Source organism: Ananas comosus, linkage group 4, assembly GCF_001540865.1.
Source record: "Ananas comosus cultivar F153 linkage group 4, ASM154086v1, whole genome shotgun sequence".
NCBI classification, from domain to species: Eukaryota; Viridiplantae; Streptophyta; class Magnoliopsida; order Poales; family Bromeliaceae; genus Ananas; species Ananas comosus.
In genome coordinates, this window is record NC_033624.1 from 9,340,930 (window position 1) to 9,361,513 (window position 20,584).

The 20,584-nt window shown below is 34.8% G+C and overlaps 1 protein-coding gene and 1 long non-coding RNA gene across 4 annotated transcripts; one reads left to right on the plus strand and one right to left on the minus strand.

Annotated features, from left to right (window-relative positions):
• LOC109708614 (probable protein phosphatase 2C 35) lies at window positions 261–10,585 on the minus strand. Of its 3 annotated transcripts, none has more exons than XM_020230421.1 (5): window positions 8,938–10,585; window positions 1,352–1,504; window positions 1,095–1,276; window positions 953–1,009; window positions 261–809 (listed from the first exon to the last, which is right to left on the minus strand). In XM_020230421.1, exons 1-3 carry the CDS (start codon window positions 9,931–9,933, stop codon window positions 1,211–1,213), a joined length of 1,215 nt encoding a protein of 404 aa, XP_020086010.1. In that variant the 5' UTR covers window positions 9,934–10,585; the 3' UTR covers window positions 261–809; window positions 953–1,009; window positions 1,095–1,210. The 3 variants fall into 3 exon arrangements, with proteins under 3 accessions (XP_020086010.1, XP_020086011.1, XP_020086009.1); XM_020230422.1 differs by having other exon boundaries at window positions 1,373–1,504; window positions 8,938–10,572; XM_020230420.1 differs by having other exon boundaries at window positions 1,095–1,280; window positions 1,373–1,504; window positions 8,938–10,556.
• LOC109709582 lies at window positions 16,790–20,300 on the plus strand. Its single transcript, XR_002216146.1, has 4 exons — window positions 16,790–17,053; window positions 17,158–17,229; window positions 17,344–17,513; window positions 19,935–20,300. It is a non-coding gene; the product is annotated as an uncharacterized LOC109709582 (long non-coding RNA).

Genomic DNA, 20,584 nt, shown 5'->3' on the forward strand with positions numbered 1-20,584 from the left:
AGGAGGAAAGAGAGAGAAATAGAGAGACGGCAGAGAGACATATAGGAAGGAGAGAGAGAGAGTATTTTGTCAAGGAGGCATAAGTATGGATAGTTGATTAGCAATTTCATCCAACACTAAAAAGAAAAGAAAAAGAAAGACAAATAACTTCACACTTTCCCCTAAAGTTTCCATCCTTGTAGTGCCTATTCCAAAAAGAGTGTTGTCACTCGTAATATAGAATAGTTGATTAGCAATTTTATCAAACACTGAAAAGAAAGAAGAAGAAAGAAATAATTTCACGCTTTCTCCTAAAATTTCCGTCCTTCAAAGAAAGTAATGCCACTCAAATTGTAGAATAGCTGATTAGCAATTTTCTCAAACACTAAACAGAAAAGAAGAAAGACAAATAACTCCATGCTCTCTCCTAAAATTTCCGTCCTTGGTAGTGTCAATTCCAGCCGCCAATTGTCGCCACACGGCACATCATTTATACATTTTCTGTCCCCGCCAACAAGTAGTGAGCTACAGGTTGAATTATTCTTGGCTCATGTTACACATCTTTATGGTCTATTACAGGGAATTGAAATTTATTTTCCCCTACAGGATAAGCTAGCTCCACTGGCAACTGAAATCCATCAAAACATTTACGTATGTGTTCCAATTAGACAGAATTATGAGAACTCATCTGTATGAAAGGACAAGCTGTTAGCAGCAGAAGCTTGGAAATTGAGAATTTCTGGTACTGGAGAATGATGAGCTCGATATTTAATCCTCCCACTCATTCTGAAAGACCTTTGCCATGGATGCTCAAAAGTAATGATAACATGCTGCATGAAAGGAAAAGAACAGACAAAAGAGAAAGCAATTAGAACACATTTCAATTATCTAACAAATGAAAATAGTGTTCTTTTTTTCCTTTGCTTGTGTCTGGAAAAAGAAGTTGCATCGAGCAAATGTAGATGCAGATTACATGAAGAAGTTGAATGATGTGAGGCATGGCATTTGCTCTATTGCTCTGGACTACTCACTGCCATAAATAGTAAACAATTAGAGATACTGAACTTGATAAGACGAACTTGAATGTGAAGGGATACAGTAATACAAGCATTTACCGTTTCAACAGATAAAGGGTGTGTTAGAGAAGGAGCAACACATGCTGAGCTTGGCTCTTTTGGCGAGCCAGGATGATGAAATGCTTCTGACATTCGCAACACAATTTTCTCATCCTTTACCCTCTCAACAACTTGGGAAGCTTTGCTGCTTGTTTGAAGAATACCATTACTTCCGATGGGTCCTGACTAGTTAAGAATTTATAAGAAGAGAGGTAAATCACTAAGAGATCTAAGAATAACAAAAGTTTTATATTCACATGACGCAAGGTTGAATCTACATGACTTAAGTCTTTGATGTGCACAACAATGATTGTTATATCATCCGTCCGACTTTCGTGCTCTAACCAATTCTTATAAGACTCCGAAACAACTGCTGAGCATGCGTCCCGAGGATCTTCAAATTTAGACACCTGAAGTAAAGGGAAAAATCCTTTAGGAAAAGCAAGACTTAGAAAAATAAATCATTACTTCAAACCTGACATATACAGAATGTTGAATTTTGAATATCAAAATCGAAATTAAACGGACAATAAACTTCCTGTACTTATGGATTGAAGCCATAAATAGCTGCAGGTCACACTGCTGAATTATAGTTACTGTATTTTGTGCCACGATTAGTTGACCTACAGCTATTCGGAAAAGATTGTGAAGATCTCCAAGAAGTGAGGGTGCCGAGCCCAGTACTTTAAAAGAGTCAAAAAAAAAGTGTATCTAGTCATGAAAGAAACTCAACACCACTCAATAACAGTTTGAACAACATCCATCTCAAAATGTGCAACCATCCATCTCAACACATGCAGCTCATGTTGTCAACAATATAGCCTAACTAACCCTAATCGTAAACTATAAACAAGTACTAGTACTACGATCCCTTTACACAAGTAGAATCTATGAAAGCACAGGCACTTCAAATAATTGCTAAGTCCACACGTGTCAGTGATGGGGTGGACACATTCTTGCTCCAGTTCTTCTTTGGTGCGCCTCTATCAACTCTGGAGTCATCTAGCATGGACTGGAATGTATCTATTTAGGATTTGGTAGGTTCCTTGGGACATGTATTCCCATGGATCAAGGCCTCATTTGGTGCTGCTTCTATTTCTTTTTCTTTTTGAAATCCAAATTCTATGCGATTAAATGGGCCAACAAATGGCAGATCGTTTGCAATCAATATACCTAGGGATTCTGTTCAGCGACAAAAAAAAAAAAGAAAAAAAAAAAGAAAATGGCAACAAAAAAATAAAACCAAGTAGCAACATTTTTGCGCCTATTTAAGATTTTTAAGATGCCATTCTGCATACAAAAGCATCCAACATAATGTTCCAAAAGGCGGTACGCGGTATCCATGCGATTACCTACCGCAAAACGCATATGCGGTATGCGGACACATACATGGATGCATTGCGGTCCATGTAAATATTAATAAAACATTTATAGGTATTAAAAATAAATATAAATGCTTCCAAACAAGGCTAAATAACTAAGGTAAAATTCAGAATTCACAAATTAAAATAATTAATTTCAAATAAATGACCTCATATGCACACGTATTCACAAAACTAACAATTAGTAATCTACTTTTAACTATTAAATAGAGAAATAAATACAATTTTGATGCAAAATCATAAAAGATGTCAAACAAAAATCAATCAAAAGCGGTATGCCAAACTTTTATGAAAAATAATAATTTTTTCAATAAACTAGCATTCACATCATTTGAGAGTCCAAAACTTGAAAAAAAAAAAATTTCTAGTATAATAACATCTAACAACTACAAAATTATTTACCAATAATTATAAATAAATATTAGAGAGATTAGGAATAATACGACTAAAATGAGAAGAGAGATAGTTAGATTATATTTATATAAAGATAATTATATTTTTATGCATTATTATTAATTAAAATTGAATGAAAGTAGTCATATGTATATGTATTATTATTAATCAAATAATCCCATTCAACATTGTATTTCAATCCTACTTTTAAAATAAAAATAAATGAGTAAGAAAAGAAAAACTTTACCCCATATGGGCAACATGTGTAGTCCGACCGCATACCTCACCACATATTACATATGTGGTGCCGTTTATAGTCTGAACCGCACAAGCGACTGCATGAACCGCTTATTGGAACATTGAAGATACCAAGGATGGAGAAGTCCAGCTGGATATGGACAACCTCATAAATAATTCTCAAGTTTCTCAAGGAATATCATTTCAATTTTTGAAATTTGGGACTATAAATAGCAACTACTAGTTCAGAATTGGACTTAAAATCTCAACTCGTGAACTTCAATATGTGTCAGACATATTTGTATAGCACCATGAAAAACCATGAAGATAGTTAAATACTTATGTCATCTCAGAAATTGAAGTGGCTTGGTGATGCAGAAAGTAGCCCTAAAATAGCTCTTCCAACTAATATTAAGCAAAACTGCAAAGTAATTCAATATGGTACATATTGCCAGCTGTTGTATGTCAAAATCCATTCAGCTATATATGTTCCCTTAAAAACTTTCTCAAGAATTTTTCTTTTCTTTTCATTTTTATTTTTTAAAGAGATTTCCATTAGGCATCAATTCAATTTAGTGTGAGGGTGATACATAAATAGAGGGAGGTAAGAAAGAAGATTCCCTAAATCAGGACAAGTAGATGAAAATATTCAGGGAAGATGAAAATAACAGGCCCCAAAACCTACACAGAACAAAGGAAAATATTATTAATGTGCTTTCCTAACCTACAAGTGAAAATCAAACAACAAATGGGGATGATTGTAGGCAGTCGCCAACCTAAGCATACAAACAACAATGTACCAAACTCAAGACAAGAAGTGCAGATCAGTCGAGTTTAGCAAAAGAAAAACAAACATGAAGAAAGAGTAGACAACAGCAGTCTCTGCTTCCTGCACCTCCAGCAACCAGCCCTAAGAGCTCCAGACCATCAACCAAATCCGCAAGTCAAAACCCTGCTTCCACTCCATCGGACGTCAACTTTGATAGATACGAACAAGACATACCATTTCGATAGCAGGTAGCGATAAGAACTAAAGAACCAGGAACCAACATTTTGGAGTAGAACTAGAAAGCTGGACAAAAGCTACAGTAAAACAAGAGATTGTGACTCAAAGAAAATGAAAGATAAAAAATACTTAGGTTAGGTTGATACCATGGATTTAAGTACCGTGGCACAGGATTGTGCCGGAAACTTGCGTGCCGGGCTGTGCCGACGCGTACCGGTCACAAAAAATATATATGTGCCGACACATAATAGCATGAGATATTTATTTGCTTTAGCAACAAAATATTCTAACGATTTATTATGTATCTTTATCAAATATTTTGAACTTTATTGAGAAAATTACTTACTAATTTGAAGAATAGAGAGTTTTGAGCTCTGCCATTAGCACGGGGGCTGTATCGTGCCGATATCTTGTTGGCACGATACGACACAGTAGATACGGCCCGTACTGATGGGCATTTAAATCCTTGGTTGATATAATGGTAAAACTATGGGTTGGACCAACAATCGGCCGGTAGAAACGAAAGGCACATGATAGCGAAGAAGAAACATAAAGCCACCGGCCAGTGGAAATGAATGGTACATGAAAGCAGAGAAGAAAACACAATGTCACCTGGAGAGGAGAACGAGCAGAACAAACGAGGATCAAAGGATTAACTTTTCTAATGTCCAATGTCAGGATATGCAAGACCAATAAAATTAGGAAGAAGAAGGCATAAACACTATTAACAAAGTCAAGGTGTCTCTTTCAATCATAATAAAGACCCTAACAGCACTGGGTTTGTTGTAGAAAATATACTTGCAAATAATTTTTTTTTAAGGCACGTTATGGTGGCAACAAGTTTATCAAATACTATTAGATTACAATGTACACAAAGAAGTACATTGCAAGTAACAAATGCCCAACAATAAGGCAGAGAAAACAAGGAAGACATTGATTGCTTCCTTTAGTTCATACCGAAACTTCCAATCCATTAAGTGTATTGCTCAAATATATATTTGCAATATGACAAGCTACAGATTAGTAGTTATAACATACAGTAAAGTAGGGGCAAGTTTTACAAACACCAGACGCTTGCAGCCTTGGCTAAAGAGGAAAACATGGGACCAATTTCAACGCCAGCTCCATTTTTAGCCCTCCATAATTTTGTCTTCATAACATTTTCCTACTCATTTGCAATACTACTACATGCTATGAAGCACAGATATTTCAAATTTCATGCCGTACCCGTATCGGACACGTATTGGATACCGATACGTGCCCGATACGTGTCCAATACGGCAATGAAGTATCCGGCATATTTAAAAAATAAAAAAAATATCGGATGCACCTCGGATACGGGAGGGATACAGGGGGATACAAGGGGATATTGCCAGATTCTTTTTTGGTCTAAAATGATCAGGCGCAAATTTTTTGAAAAGCCCACATCCAAACCCATCGGAAATAAGAAAAAGAGAGAGAAAAATGTCAATCTTTGTTTGTCATTTCTTCTATCTTTTTGCTCTTGAATGGTTGAAGGCTCTCTCTCGTCTATTTTCACACAGTATTAAGTTATGATTCAGTCTTTTACCACTTCTCTTTCACTTTTTTTAATGTAATTTGTCAATCTAGCACTAATCAACAAAGGCCATATAGAATGATTTTTTTTTCTTCTATTAAATTGTTAGCATATTTTCTTTTATTACTGTTGTATATAATAGAACATAATAAAACAGACATATATGTTGAATGGCTAATTATTTAGTTTGTGTGACTAAATATCTATTGGTATCATTTGATCAAGTTGGATGATAGTTGGTTGATACCTTTTGAATATTATTTCATTGATTATCTTTTTTTATGAACAGATGTAGAACAATTACACAAGTTGATGTATATCAGAATATATTCCTTCACATAATCCAGAATTTCAGATATCATGATTGTTCTCAATATACCATTACATATAATAAACATATATTTAAATATATTTAAAATAATATTTTATTCAAGTATACCCCATGTATCGTATCCTAGAAGTTTTAGGAATTGCCGTATCGTGTCGTATCCGTATCTGTATCTGTGCAACATAGACTATATGTAATTTCATTGCAATTTTTGAGAACAAATTTCTCAATGTTCCAAAACTAATTATATTTCACTGAAGAAGTTTTTGTTGTACAAATCATGAACCAGGCTTAGTAAACATTTGACATTCCTAAGATTAAGGAAGATACCAAAATTGCAAGATTAGACTGCTAACTTTTTAATAAACCAAGAAGTTTATAGTGTTTTCCGGCAATCAACAGGTTCCACGCAGTTGTAACCAAAACCACTTGAATTTAGCCTTTAATCTAGGTTATTGGACGAAGATGACTAGCTAGTAATAGGTTAGCCATATAAGGGTAAAGACGCAAGATTCAAACAAACACAATTTATGGATAAAATAGTTACAAAAGAAGTCTAGGAGTGATTTAATTGTTGCCTTTTGTAGTGGCCTCAAAAGTGTTCTTATTTCTACTACTGAAACATGACTACTAGTCCCTTAGTGTCAGTGATAAGTCCACTTTTTAAGTACAAAAATAGCAGCAAACCATGTTACACAAATGCAAATACATGAAAGGGTTTCGACATAATACGGATGAGGCGATATGGTAATTTCTAAAAATCTTAGTATGTAGTGTACGGGGGATATCGGAGTGCGATAATCTTAAATTCATATACATTCATAATGGAGTATATCAAAATAGTTTGGACAATTAGATAACATAGAGCAATAAATGCACAAGCTTGTGCAAAGATAAAGTATTTGATTTTGTTAATGAAGAATGATGACTAAGCTAACCAAACAATAATTTTGAGTTTCAATCATGAACTAATGATGCAAGTGTCATCTCAATGCGTAAGTAAGGTAACTAATCATTACATTTTTAAAAAAATTTAAGTCAATTAAGAATGAGTCCAATCTGCGTTAGTACCAAAAGGAGCACTCCATGCCCTTCCTGCCTGCCTCCCTTATCTAGGCATTTTCCTAAATTCTTGAGATATCAAATACTCCTACAAGCATCTGACATGTACTGGGAACATATCGCTATTCAATGCATACAGACACAGTGAAAATGAAGCATCCAAGTATCAAAAGTAGCAACTATAAAACTAATAAGAGTTAACAAGTCCTTGGAGAGTGTGGAAGGCTTTGCAATTGTGACACCCCGAGGATTTGAAATTGTCTTGTTTATGAGGTATAGTACGACTAAACCTCCAAAACCTGACTATAGCATTTTGGGCGATGGGTAATCCCAAGAGATTAAGAGGGTTGAGCGAGTCTAGGGTTAGAATAGTTTTAGAATGGGTAACCTCCGTGGGAAGCAGGGTGTCACAGTTGGCATCAGAGCCAATCACCAGCCGAAAGCGTGAGATAAGTATCAGCTAAGCTAGGCTCATACAGCAGGCAAAGTGCAGCTCTCCAACTGACGACCGTTATAAGTAGAGTGCGGCTCCCCACAATGTCGATTAAGGCTAGCATCATGAGTCTTTCATCGTCTAGTACTTGTAAGTATGCTCAAGCCTGACAAGAACATCAAGGCTTAAGGGAGGGTGGGGGGCTTAGTTCTATATATAAGATATAGTAGGGTAAGTTTCTTAAACCCGGCAATACCATTTTAGGCAGTGGTTAAGCCCGAGAGGTTAAGAGGGTTGAGCGAGCCTAGGGCTAGATTAGTTCTAGAATGCATAAACCCCCTAGAAAGTAGAGTGTCACAGCAATAATAGATAAGATGAAAAAATGATAAGATAAGAGGAGGCAGCAAGAAAAGATCAGCAGGGTTGAAAAATGGACTGCAAAGAAAACAGCATAGAGGAAAACTTCACAGAGACCTGATGAGAAAGGACCAGTTGATATACAGCATAACAGGAAGAAAGGATTTCTCATCTCATTGGAATTTGGAATGTGCAAAGAAGAAAAAAAAAATCCCTCTGACTTTTTTAGGCCATTCTCTTTATAAGGGGATTACTTTTACTCCTGAAAAGATTTTTAGAGTTAAAGACTTGTTTTCAAAGGTTCGATATCATATATATCTTGACCCAAAAAATGTTCCAAGGAAATTATAAAGTTGGGCATTAGCCATGTATACTGACAACTGAAAAAATTGGTGGCAAAAATAAATTTCCAACAAGATAAAAGTAAGTCAAATTTTGTATTGTCTCTCCTTGAACTGAACAAACTTTGGCTTCCTAACTATGGGTCTGATCCAAATCGAGAACATATATGAACCAGGTGAGTCTTGATCAATTGATGGTAAATTGGTGATTTCTTTATTAACGTATTGAGTTTAGTTACCAAAAAAAGGGCTTTAAGATGGGCAGTTTCAGAGCCAACTTAAGAACCTGTGTCAGACAAAACTTAGCCTAGCTTAATTTTAATAAATGATCTGATTACCATATATATTCAACTATGATGTGGACAGCAACAATGAGTAAAAAAAAAAAAAAAAAAAAAAAAAACGATCGAACCCCTAATTGACAGAAGAAAGGAAGTTCTAAATGAATATCTACATCATCTCTAAACCACTCTTGCCACTAATATAGAAGGTGTTAACTGAGTTAGTCACATTGTTAGCTCTACTTTTTCAACTCATTGCAAATTCACTAACCATCTTATCTGGAAAATATTTTATAGTCAAATTAATGATTAAGTAAAGAAAATGGAGTTAATGTAATTGACACCCAAAATTTTCTCTAACAGGAAAGATAAATATAGAAAAACGACAACCTGTGTAAGTTCAAATTCAAGTTCCAAAGGAAAAAAACTTGTAAGCTTATGCAAAGTGAAAATTGCAAAACATACCATGTCAACCACAGCTTGACTAGAAAGGAATTCGAAAACCCCATCACTTGCAATGACAAAGAAGAGATGGTGCGACGCAATCTTCAGCACCTTCACCTCAGGCTCTGCAATAACGCCGATACTCTCGGCCGTTGAGTCTCCCACGCTCCTCGTGAACGCAGTCCCCGGGTACATCCCATTCGGGACCCACAGCCTCGGTGGGTCCCCGTCATCGTTCTCCTCATTCCCCCAGTGTTGTATGTTAGGGTCCTTAACCCCCTCCACCTGGTCCACACTCAAAACCCGAGCCCCACACTGCTTCACCCTCTCATACTCGTCCTTCCTGAACGGCGTCTGGTCGCAAGACAGATCCTCGGCCACCACGGCGGAGCCATTCCAGACGCCTGCAACAGCCCGGGAGTCACCCACATTGGCCACATAGAGCGTGTCGCCGCTGACGAGCACGGTGATGGCTGTGGTGCCGCTCATCGTGTCGTCGATGCTGCTATCGTGGAGCTCGGTGTTGGTGGCGAGGAAGGTCGAGGCGTAGGCCTCCGCGGGGGAATCCAGCAGGCGGGTGTCGGCAGACAGGATGTCGACGAGGCGGTCGCGGACGAAGGCGGCGCACTGGGCGCCGAACTGGCCGTGGCCGTCGAAGACGCCGAAGAAGTGGAGGTTGGGGTTGTCCTGCAGGCGAGTGCGGATGCAGAGGCAGTCCTGGTTCTCGCGGTCGGGGGATTCGGGGTAGTGGCCGCGCTGGCTGAGGGAGGAGTAGACGAGGCGGAAGTGGTGGGAGGGGACGGCGGCGGAGCCCAGCGGGGCGCCTAAGAGGACCTGCCGGCGCTGGCCGAGAAGGCTGCCGTCGTTGTGGAGAACAACGCCGCAAGGGGCGACGTCTGCTGCGCCGCCGCCGCCTCCCTCGCTTCCGGCAGCCGAAGAGTCGCCGCAACACCAGCAGCAGCAGCAGCAGCAGCAGTAGTCGTCCGCGCCGCAGCACTTGCCGTGGACGCAGCCCATGATCACAGATAGGGTTCCCACGAGAGGAACCTGAAGAAGAAGAAGAAGAAGAAGAAGAAGAGGGTGAAAGGGGGGGGTGTCAAAGGAAATAAACAACAAGTGGAAGCAATCATTAGCCCATCAAGAAATCCCTAGAATCTGCTGACGAAACAGAGAGAGAATAGTGCGCCAAAAGGGTCAAAAAAAGGAAAGTGAGGAAGGGATGGGCGAAAATAGGCTCTCTTCAATGGAGGGGTTGGGCTGGCTTATGCCTTCTCCCCTACAGAGGGTTTGTGCCTTTGCCCACTACCTAGGAAAAGGATTAAATAACCCCATGAGAGAGAGTGAGGGAAATGCTCATCTCCTGAAATCCCTACTTCAAGAAACCAATGGCTGAACTAATTAATAATCAGACAGAGAAATGGGAACGAGACGGGCAAGACTAGCTCATTCATTTTATGCTTATTATTATTATTATTATTATTATTATAAAATAAAACCAGAAGAGAACTCCCGAGTGTTAGGGTTGGGGGACAGTCGCAGCAGCAGCTTGGCGTTTGCTCATCAGTCGCCATCATTATTGACGGATGTGGAACCAGAAATCAACACGAAATCTTTCACCCTTTTCGGGCAAATAAAGAAAAGATTAAAAGAAAATGGGACTACGCGAGCGCGAATATAGATTTTTTTTTTTTTTCCTTTGTTTTTTTTTTTCCTTCTTTCTCCTGGAGATTCGGTGAGTGGGGATGACGGGTGTCACGCGTGACCGTGGGAAGCTAGAAACCAGAATGGGCAAAATAGCATAAATTATGCCATGCACCTTGTTCTATCCACCGAAATTTTTTAACAGTTAAATTTTTTAAAAAATAGAAATAACTGTAGAAAATATCTTTTAAATTCTGGTGCTCTTGCAGATAGACTCTGAGCTTTAATTTTGATAACTAGATTTTTTCCTTAAAAGTATATTACTAAATACCGAACTGAGTCTGATCTTTCTGCCTGAAAAACTCTGTAGTCTAACCTCGTCTGAAGGAAGGATTTTGATCTTCGTTACCATTCCGAAGTGGATGATTTAGATCCTCTTGAGTGGATGTTAAGTGGGCATCTCATCTATCTAGTCGGGACTCTGAGCGGATCAAAGAGAGTGAGAAACTATTTTCTCTTCTAGCAGCAATAATTAAATATCCTAGTTGATTGTCCCTAGCACAAGTTGCAAAAGGCTTGATGGTTGATACCCGAGGTCCCAAATTTGAATCCTAGTTGATTCACATTTCCAGCTAAGTTTATTTCTAAACAAAATAAAACGAAACGGGATGAAAGAATAGGATAAACCATTCTTTAATTTTTAGAGTTAATTGCATACAGGTCTCTGCAAACATGATGAATTACAAATATATTCCTGCAAAGTTCAACTTTCATAAATTATCCCTACAAAAGCCCTAATGTATTCAAATATGTCCCTCTGGTTAGCATCCGTTAGAGAACTGTTTAGTTTTTAACAGTAGATTCGTGAAATGACTTTTTTTTCCCTCACAAATATGTCTCTTCAAAACTTCAGCTGGTATACATTTGCATAAATGCCCTCACAAATCTCCATTTTCCTCTTTCTTTTTTTTCAGGCTGCAGGAGCGGACAGCGGCAGCGGCAGCGGCAGCGGCGGCGGCGGCGACGGCACGGAGCTTGTTGGAGTTGCGGCCGACGAGGACAAGGTTGAGGCCCGCAATGACGAGGTGAAGGGCGAAGGTGCGGCCAATTCGAAGAAAGAGGAGGAAAATGAAAAGGAAGAAGTAGGAGGAGAAAAGGAGGAGGAGGAGGAGGAGGAGGAGAAGAAGAAGAGGAAGAGGAAGAGGAAGAGGAAGAAGAAGAAGATGAAAAGGAAGAGGAAGAGGAAGAAGAAGAAGGATAAAATTGTCAATTTTCCTTATTAATTAAACATGGTTAAGTATTTTAATTATGGTTAATTAAATTTTTTTAACGGAACTTAACGGCAGGGACATATCTGAATACATTAGGATTTTTGTAGGGATAACTTATGAAAATTGAACTTTGCAGGAATATATCTGCAATTCACCATATTTGCAGGGACATGTATGCAATTAACCCTAATTTTTATTACTTTTTTCATTCCTTCGAATAGAAAAAATAAATTCTCTTTCTTTTGTGTTGTGAACCTTTGTAGGATAAAATGCAAAAAATACAACAAATATAGTTGTTTAGTAAGGCTTAGTTTGATATTGAAGTCTATCTAACGCTACTAGATAAAATAGAGTTGAGGAAAAAGCATATAGGAATATGCTTCTACGTTCTCTGGTCGGATCGTTGAAAATATATCGTTACCGACTCATCGCGATATGCGGAACGTAATATTACGTACGAAAACAAACAGGGTATTTTTTCAACGTACTTTCTCACCGCACGTAACGTAATCTCCCGGCAATCCCAAACGAAGCCTAACTTCGCTTGAGAAGAATAATATATGAAAAAATCTCGTAAAGTTTAAAAATTTTATTATCAAAATTAAAAGTTCAGAAGGTTTACTTGCAAAAGTGCTTAAGCTTTGAATTTGTTTGTACATTTATTCCAAAATTTTAAACTATGAGTCATTAGATGAAATCTACAATTTAAATTATAAAATTTATAATTTTTTTTGGCTTTTCTTCATGTGACCAAGAATAAACTTTGGAAAGACATAATAAATTCACATGATATAAAATTTTGTTACCGGTAGGTGAGGGCTTAGATTACCTTTCCCGACTACTCCACAATATTTCTATACATTCTAATAAGAGCAGCATTATTAATACACTGTAAAGTGAGATGTATATTTTACATTATTTTTATTCAAGAGTCATTTTTTTTGCTTGTCACATTTTTTTTTTTACTGAAAATCATTTGGATTATTGCGAAGCCCAATCAAAAAATGGTAAAGTTGGTAAAATTCAGATTAAATCTGATTGTTTTTACCTATAATATATTCAAAATTTTCTTTCTCGTCAAAAGATTTGTGCACTTAAGTTATAAAATTTGAACGCTACTCTCCATTAGTTTAACAATATACCTGTCTATATCTTTGATATTTGAGATTATTTGATGTTCAGGTACTGAATTTCCATTTGGAAATTAGCCGATAAGATACACACACGTACCCTACCTTTTTCTTCAAGCAGGATCTAAATTTAAAGCCCACCATCAAATGGTCGAGAATACCTACTAACAAATTACTGTAGTGTAGTGTCTTAGTGACACATTTTCAGAAATTATTATTTAAATATGAGAGCCTTTAGATATATTAATCACATATATCGTACACAATTTTAAATTTAATATTATTATTTTTTTTTTTTATTAAATATTAAATGTCGTGTGTAAAGACAATAATTTTACAAAGGCTAGAGATCTTAGAAATAAACCGCCAAACACAATTAAAAAATTCTAGATGGTACAAACAAAAAATTACGTTGTTTTACATGTAAGCTGATTGTGTTACATTTTTTTTTTTTTATGAGAGAAAGATAAGTATGCTACCCGCTTTGCTTATTTCTTTTAAAAATAAACTTAGCTAGAAATATAAAGTAAATAGACTTCGAACTTAAACCTGGGGTACCAACCATCAATTTCTTTACCACTTGCGCTAGGACGGTCAGTTTTTGTGTTACAAATCTTGTCAAATAATCTATATTTATTATTTAGGTAACTTACCCGGCTAGATCAAGAACTTTTCCTAGAACTCTACTGTGTTCCTCAACATTTTAGATTTAATATTTGAGATTCTAATTTTTTTTGGCAATGTTTTATTTTAGTTCCAAAACTAGCAAAAATATTTTATTTTTTAAAGATAGATAGCACGCTACCCGCTTCGTTTTCTTCATTTAGAAATAAACTTAGCTGGAAATGTGAATCAACCAGGATTCGAACTTGAGTCTCGGGTACCAACCACCAAGCCCTTTGCCACTTGCTTTAGGAACGGTCGGTAGCAAAAATATTTTATTGTTCTCCTTATGGTGAAATGAACAATATTGCTTCCACTAGTGCGCTTTATGTTCTTATATTACGGCTCTGGTAGATCTTTAGTCCCACAAATACTTTTAGGTTAAAAGTCATGTTTAATACGGTAAAAAAATTTATCACCTAATTAATATTAAGGTAGAAATATTTGATTACTTTTAGGTTAAAAGTCATGTTTAATACAGTAAAAAAAATTATCACCTAATTAATAATAAGGTAGAAATATTTGATTACTTTTAGGGTGCGTTTGGTTCGCATTATGAAAGATTACTAGGAATAAAAGATATCCGAGAATCTTATTCCTATTCATCATATTACTAAGAATGTGGAATTCCCGCGTTTGGTTCGCACGGTAATATTAATTAGCCATGTTATTTAATATTGCAAAAAATATGCAATTAATTAATTTATTTATTTAATTAATTTTAGATAATGTTACCAAAAGTTTCAACATCTTTTTAGAAAAAAGGAAGAGAGAGTATAAGTTAGAGAGAGAGCATAATTGAAAAAATAGAAAGAAAAATATAGTCGAAATTAGAGAGAGTGAGAGTTGAAATTTTAGAAAGAGAGAGAGAGAGAGAAAGCTTAGTTTAGAGAGAGAAAAAAAATTGAATTTAGAGAGAAAAATAAGTTTAGAGAGAGATATAAGGTTAGAATGTAAAGAAAAATAATATCAATTAGCCGCGGGTAGGAAGAAATAAAGAGATTAGACATATTATGATTACCTGAATCCATTAATATGAGGATACCCACCTTCCTTCAAGGGAATGAGATTAGTACTTTGGGGTGAATCATATTTCCAAGTGAATCCAATATTACTAATTAGATTACTTAGTGCGTTTAGTCAAACACCGTCATATTTTTTTATTCCCATTGGATTACTAGGAATCTTTAAAAAATAGCGCGAACCAAACGCACCCTTAGGTTAAAAGTCATGTTTAATACAGTAAAAAAAATTATCACCTAATTAATAATAAGGTAGAAATATTTGATTACTTTTAGGTTAAAAGTCATGTTTAATACAGTAAAAAAAATTATCACCTAATTAATAATAAGGTAGAAATATTTGATTACTTTTAGGTTAAAAGTCATGTTTAATACAGTAAAAAAAATTATCACCTAATTAATAATAAGGTAGAAATATTTGATGAGAAAGAATCGGTAAATACATAGTATTAAATACACATGCACGGAGTGGAGGTGACAGTTCAAGCTTCAATACTAAATAGATAAAAAACAAATAGAATCTCAATTAAACAATGAGTAATTTTGAAACAGCTATCCAACCTATTAAAATTTTAATTTTACTATTCAATCTTTCAATTTGTCTGATTTTAGTCAGTCAACGATATTTTAATTTCAAATTTTAAGCTAATTATTTAGTTTAAAAAATTAATAATTGCAAGAATTGTATGAAATATATTAATTAAATCTGAAAGGAGAAACAATGTATTTAAATTTTAAAGCCAAATTGTCGTTGATTAACTGAAATCAAATGAATTAAGCAGTTGGATAGTAAAATTAAAATTTTTAAAGGTTGGCTAGCCATTTCAAAATAGTCTATGGTTCAGATAAGTTTTATATATTTTTATCTAGTACACATACATAACAACTAAAATAAAAATCTTTCAAGAGTTTAAAATCTCTAACATTAAAATAAAAAATTTGAAGATCAAAATAAAATATAGTTGAAAGCTAAGAGACAGGTAGTGTATTTTTACTCTCTAGATTCCGGCAATATTTTAAAAATAGATTACATAGCGACTCGAAAATATTACTGGATAAAAAGGATCACTTGTTGAACTAGTAAGACAACCATTAGTTGAAAAAACCAGTGACATCAACATATTTAATAGTATATTTAAGTATAAAATATTAATTTTTAGATCAAATTAAAGTAGATATAAGTTTTCAAGCATTGTTTTTTATAAAACTAACACATGCTAATAAAAAATAAAATCAATTAAGTTAATTTTATGTGGCAAAATATTAATATAATTTGATAAAAAAAGCTAGTTGATCTAATTAAAATTGGATTAATTTATCTGTTCCATAGTTTTTTTTTTAGAAAAAGATAGCGTGCTACATGCTTCTTTTATTTTATTTAAAAATAAATTTAACTGAAAATATGAATCAACTTGCATTCGAATTTGGATTCTCGAATATCAACTATCAAGTCATTTATCACTTGCGCTAAACACGGTCAGTGTTCCATAGTTGAACAATTGGTTCAAATAGTTTAAAGCAAAATTTTAATTTATTTAGTTCAAATAATTAAACCGGATGGCTTCATAGATTAAATTGCGGTCGAATCGAGATTTAAGCTGATTTTTAAGTCATTGAATTTTTTAACCTTTATGTTCCAAAAAATGTGTCAGTTCTAGACTGACGTGGCCGACAATCGCGAGGGGATAATTTCTACGCAAAATGGAGTTTGGACGTGCTTGCGGGATTTTTCTTTTTTTTTTGGCGTTTTCTTATGGGAAACATACCCTATCTGTCCGGAAAAAGCGACGCGTGTCTGCAGGGGACGGCTATGAGACATTCTTTTCTTTTGGAAAGATACTTTAGCTGTCCTGTCTCTCATTTGTTTCATTATAATAATAATATTATCTATAATCTATAACATCTATTAATCTCTGTGGGATTCAAGCTCTCTCCTTATTTTAAGAAAGAGATGAGACCCACCTCCTCTCAAATTATTTACAATAATAATTTATTTGATGACCTTATTTTTTTATTTTTTTATTTTAATTTCCACTTCAATTCACACGAGACGTCCCTCCGCTTTTTTTTTTTTTTTTTTGGTGTCCGTCCCTCGATCTCCTCCTCTTTTAGTTTTTTTTTTTTTTTTTGCTCTGGCGCTGACTCATCGTGAATCCTTTCGCCTCCTCTTCTCTTCTCATTTTTTTCACCCTCTCCCTCTCTAACCTGCAACCATGACGTCGGCGTCGCCGCCTCCTCCTCAACCGCGTCCATGTCGCTCACCTTCCACGGCGCCGGCCTCCGCCTCGACCGCGTGCACGTCTGTCAATGACGCCCCTTGCCGCCATCAACCTCCACCTTTGCCTCCGTCGCCGCCTCTGTCAGCTACCACGGCCAGCCGCCATGCCAATGACGCACCCAAAGACGCGCGGTGGGTGTCGTGATCTAAAAACTTTTTTTTTTTTCCTTTTTAAACTTTTTCATAAATAAAATTAGAAATTAGAAGCCTCCAAGAGCTTATGTTCTCATCTTCAGGTCTTACTCACTATTATTACCCCAGCACTCATCTACTGGTCATCATCAACAAACCATACTTGGATTCTTAAGGTAATATTATTTTAAACAAAAGTTATTGGGTTTTTCTTTTTTTAAAATTTTTTTCTTTGAATTGACTAAAGTGTTAATTTTTTTTCTCTATTTGTTTCATTTTTGTGATATAAGAGGAGAGAAAAATGTAGATACAAAATTTAGAAGAATAATGTTCTCACTAGAGAACAAAAATTAGTTGAAGATTGCAACAACTTTACATACAACATCGTGGGCGTCTTGCTAGCACCGGCAATGGTACTATCACCATCACCATTATCCATGAGATGGAATTATACAATGAGGTAATAGGGAACTTACTGAGTTTTTTTTCTCCTTTTTTTTATCCTTTTTTGGGGAACATAGAGAAATAAGTTTGTAAAAGAATGGAGTTTATTATTTTATTTAAACTAGATTTTATAGAAAAGGTTGAGTGATTACTGCTTCTATATTTGTGAGGAGTGTGCACTTTTAGTTGTTTTTATTATTACTTTTGCTTTTTTCTTTTTTTAAAATTTATTTTTTCTTTATTTCTGGCTAAATTCTTACAAGTTTATGAGTTAGTTTTTTTTTTTTACTTTTTATTTTTGCTTCATTGTTAGGTAAAACTTTATGAGTTGCATTAAAAGGTTAGTTTAATCAAACTTAAACTATCCGCTTCTTTTTTTTTTTGAAAAAAAACTCTTTATGGTAGTTTTGATGCAATTTATTTTATCTTCCTCTCAAAGTTTGTAATAGAAGGAAATAGAAACAAAAGAAGTGACATTTTTATTTTTATCCAGTATAGGTGGGTCCAAAACGACCCGCAATTCTGTGCGACAGCAAACCACGTTTCTGGTTGTGTGTCAAAGTTTCGTTCTTGCAGTAGCAATTGAATAGTAATATTGAACGCACGAGTTAGAGAAAATTTGCAGTGGTTTAAGGACTGTGTCTTTCCTGTAAGAAAAGGACTTTCCCTTTTTAACAAGTTATTGTAACTCACGAAATAGATTTAGTTGCCCCTGGTTTTTCTTTGTAGTAGCAACAAATTACTATATAACTGTTATAGATAGCACGAGGCTCAAAACTTTTATAGATAATCCATGGTGACCATTGCAAAGTGTTTTGTATAGTGTCTTTTTCCTTGGATAAATTGTAGTGTTGGTTCCTGTACTTTTTGTCAAGTTTTGATTTAGTCCTCGAAATAAATAGTCATTCGGTAGTGCCTTCTTTTCTTCTTTTTTTTTAACACTTGCCTTGCACGTGTTCGTTGGCTCTTCATCCCTCTCTTATTTTTGCAAATTACTTCTTCTTATCTACTCCAATCTTTTTTTGATTTTATTTTTATGCATTATTGAATATATATGAAGAAGAAGCAACATCATAATATACTTCTTATACTTTATGTTTTTCTCTTCAATTTACTATTGTAAGCTTTTGATTACTTATGAGGCTGTGATGATTCTGTCTTCCACTCTTTGCCTCTTAATATAATGTATAATGTCTTGATAAGAATTCATAGTTTGCTTCTCTATAGGAAACTACTTACAGTTATTCTTTTTGCTTGAACCAAACGTTATATCTTTTTTGAAATATTTTGGCATATTTGATAAAAATAGCTAACAATGCTCATAAGTGTTTGATGGATGTGTGCATTTAATTTGTATTTACTGAACGAATGATAGATGATTCTTTTTTGCATATCCAAAAATAGATAGTAATAAGTATAAGAATTTTAGAGCTTTCTGTTCAAATAGCATAATCATGTCACAACCTTAGTTTTAGATGAGTTTAACATGCTCATTTAACCCTCCGATTTGTAATCAAAACAAACAGAAAAAGAAACAGAGCATTTGCTATCTTAGAATGGAAAGGTACTTAATAATATTTCTTATTTCGTTTTGTAATTTTTTACTTCGTATTCGCTTTCTAGATACTACTGCCACTCTTCTAGCATTTGATCTATATTAATTTGTTTTTGTTTGCGCATTCATTTTAGGTTGATGAGATATGTCGTTTTATGTAATTTTTATAGAATTTTTTTTTATCATTCGACATGCTAGAAAGGCAAAGATCAGCTACTCAGAGAAGATATTTAGGTAGGCAATGATGACGGATTGAATCATCGCTATGCATTCAAATTAAAGGTTGATGAGATAGCATCCCATGAAGTTTCATAACGTCCATTTCTTCTCTTCATTTTTTTTTTTCGAATTCATAGTAGAAGATTTAAATGACATAGGAATATGGATGTCTACATGGCAACCATTACAGCCATTTACCTTTACAGTAGCTTGATTTTCAACTAAAGAGAAGGGATTGGAAACTATTTGATGTCAACTAATATTAATTCAGATGATTAACTGAGCCTTTGTTTGCCCAATTATTTCTAAATTTTTTATAATTTTTGATTCTACAGAATTGTTTTCTCCCTTGGTAGCTTCTTCAAGAATTTGAAAATATTATATTTTCAGTTGGCTAATGCCTTCATCATTCATTTTTTAATTTTTTAGTTCTTTTTCTTTATACTATTTTAATATAATTTACTAGGCAATTGAATACTTAAATAGAGAATTACTTGCTAAAGTTTTCTTTTGGAAGCAAATAATGAGAAAAGGAATTGGTTTCTTACGACAGAATAATCCCAAAAGAACTTGAAGTGGTATTTTTTTTATTCTTTTTTCTGTTGTTTATTTTAAATCATCTATACTTACAACTAAGTATATACTAATTGGTTTGTAACTTAGGTTGCTAGATATGGGGGACAAAAAAGACTTGCTAATCTTGGATGTGAAAGCGCTCATTGGGTTAATGGTGACCTTTTGATTCTTGATGGTAACCGGTAACGTATTTATCTTTCCTATTAACTATGTGTTTGTTTATTTTATTATGGGGCGTATTTTAAGATAAAGCTACATTGAATTTTGTAGTTCATCAAATAGGGACCTTTTATTTCTTTTGTTTGCTGGCACCTAATTTTTATTTCGTCGAATTCTGCCACCAGTTGAAATTTTGTATCTATATGCGTTAAAGAGGCAAAGGATGAGAGAAACTATGTAAGGTTATTGAGTTATGTTTTTTATTTATTTGTTTGTATCATATTATTAATATTTTGTCACCATGTAATTTGAAAAATTTCTTTACAAGATCTGTGCGTATAAAGTCACCGAGAGAATATCTTAATTTTGCCAGTTGGAAATTTACTTATATAAATTCTGTACAAATGAATTTTTATTTGACAACAAAAAGTTTTTTTTCCCTCTTTTGTTACTGTTGTTCTTTTTCGAAAAGTGAATTTACAAAATAATAAAGTAACATAAAAATACATCTCTATGAGTCCTCAATTGTATTAAAAACTTGAGGTATAAAAACCATCGATAAAGTCAATTATGCATTA

What these genes read in the sequence shown, in the direction of transcription:
- LOC109708614 (XM_020230420.1), bottom strand. Translation starts at nt 9,933, where the DNA reads ATGGGCTGCGTCCACGGCAAGTGCTGCGGCGCGGACGACTACTGCTGC. An exon ending in GTCAAGCTGTGGTTGACATG is followed by an intron (nt 1,505 to 8,937) that starts GTATGTTTTGCA and finishes CCTTTACTTCAG; the next exon opens with GTGTCTAAATTTGAAGATCC. An exon ending in ACATCAAAGACTTAAGTCAT is followed by an intron (nt 1,281 to 1,372) that starts GTAGATTCAACC and finishes ATTCTTAACTAG; the next exon opens with TCAGGACCCATCGGAAGTAA.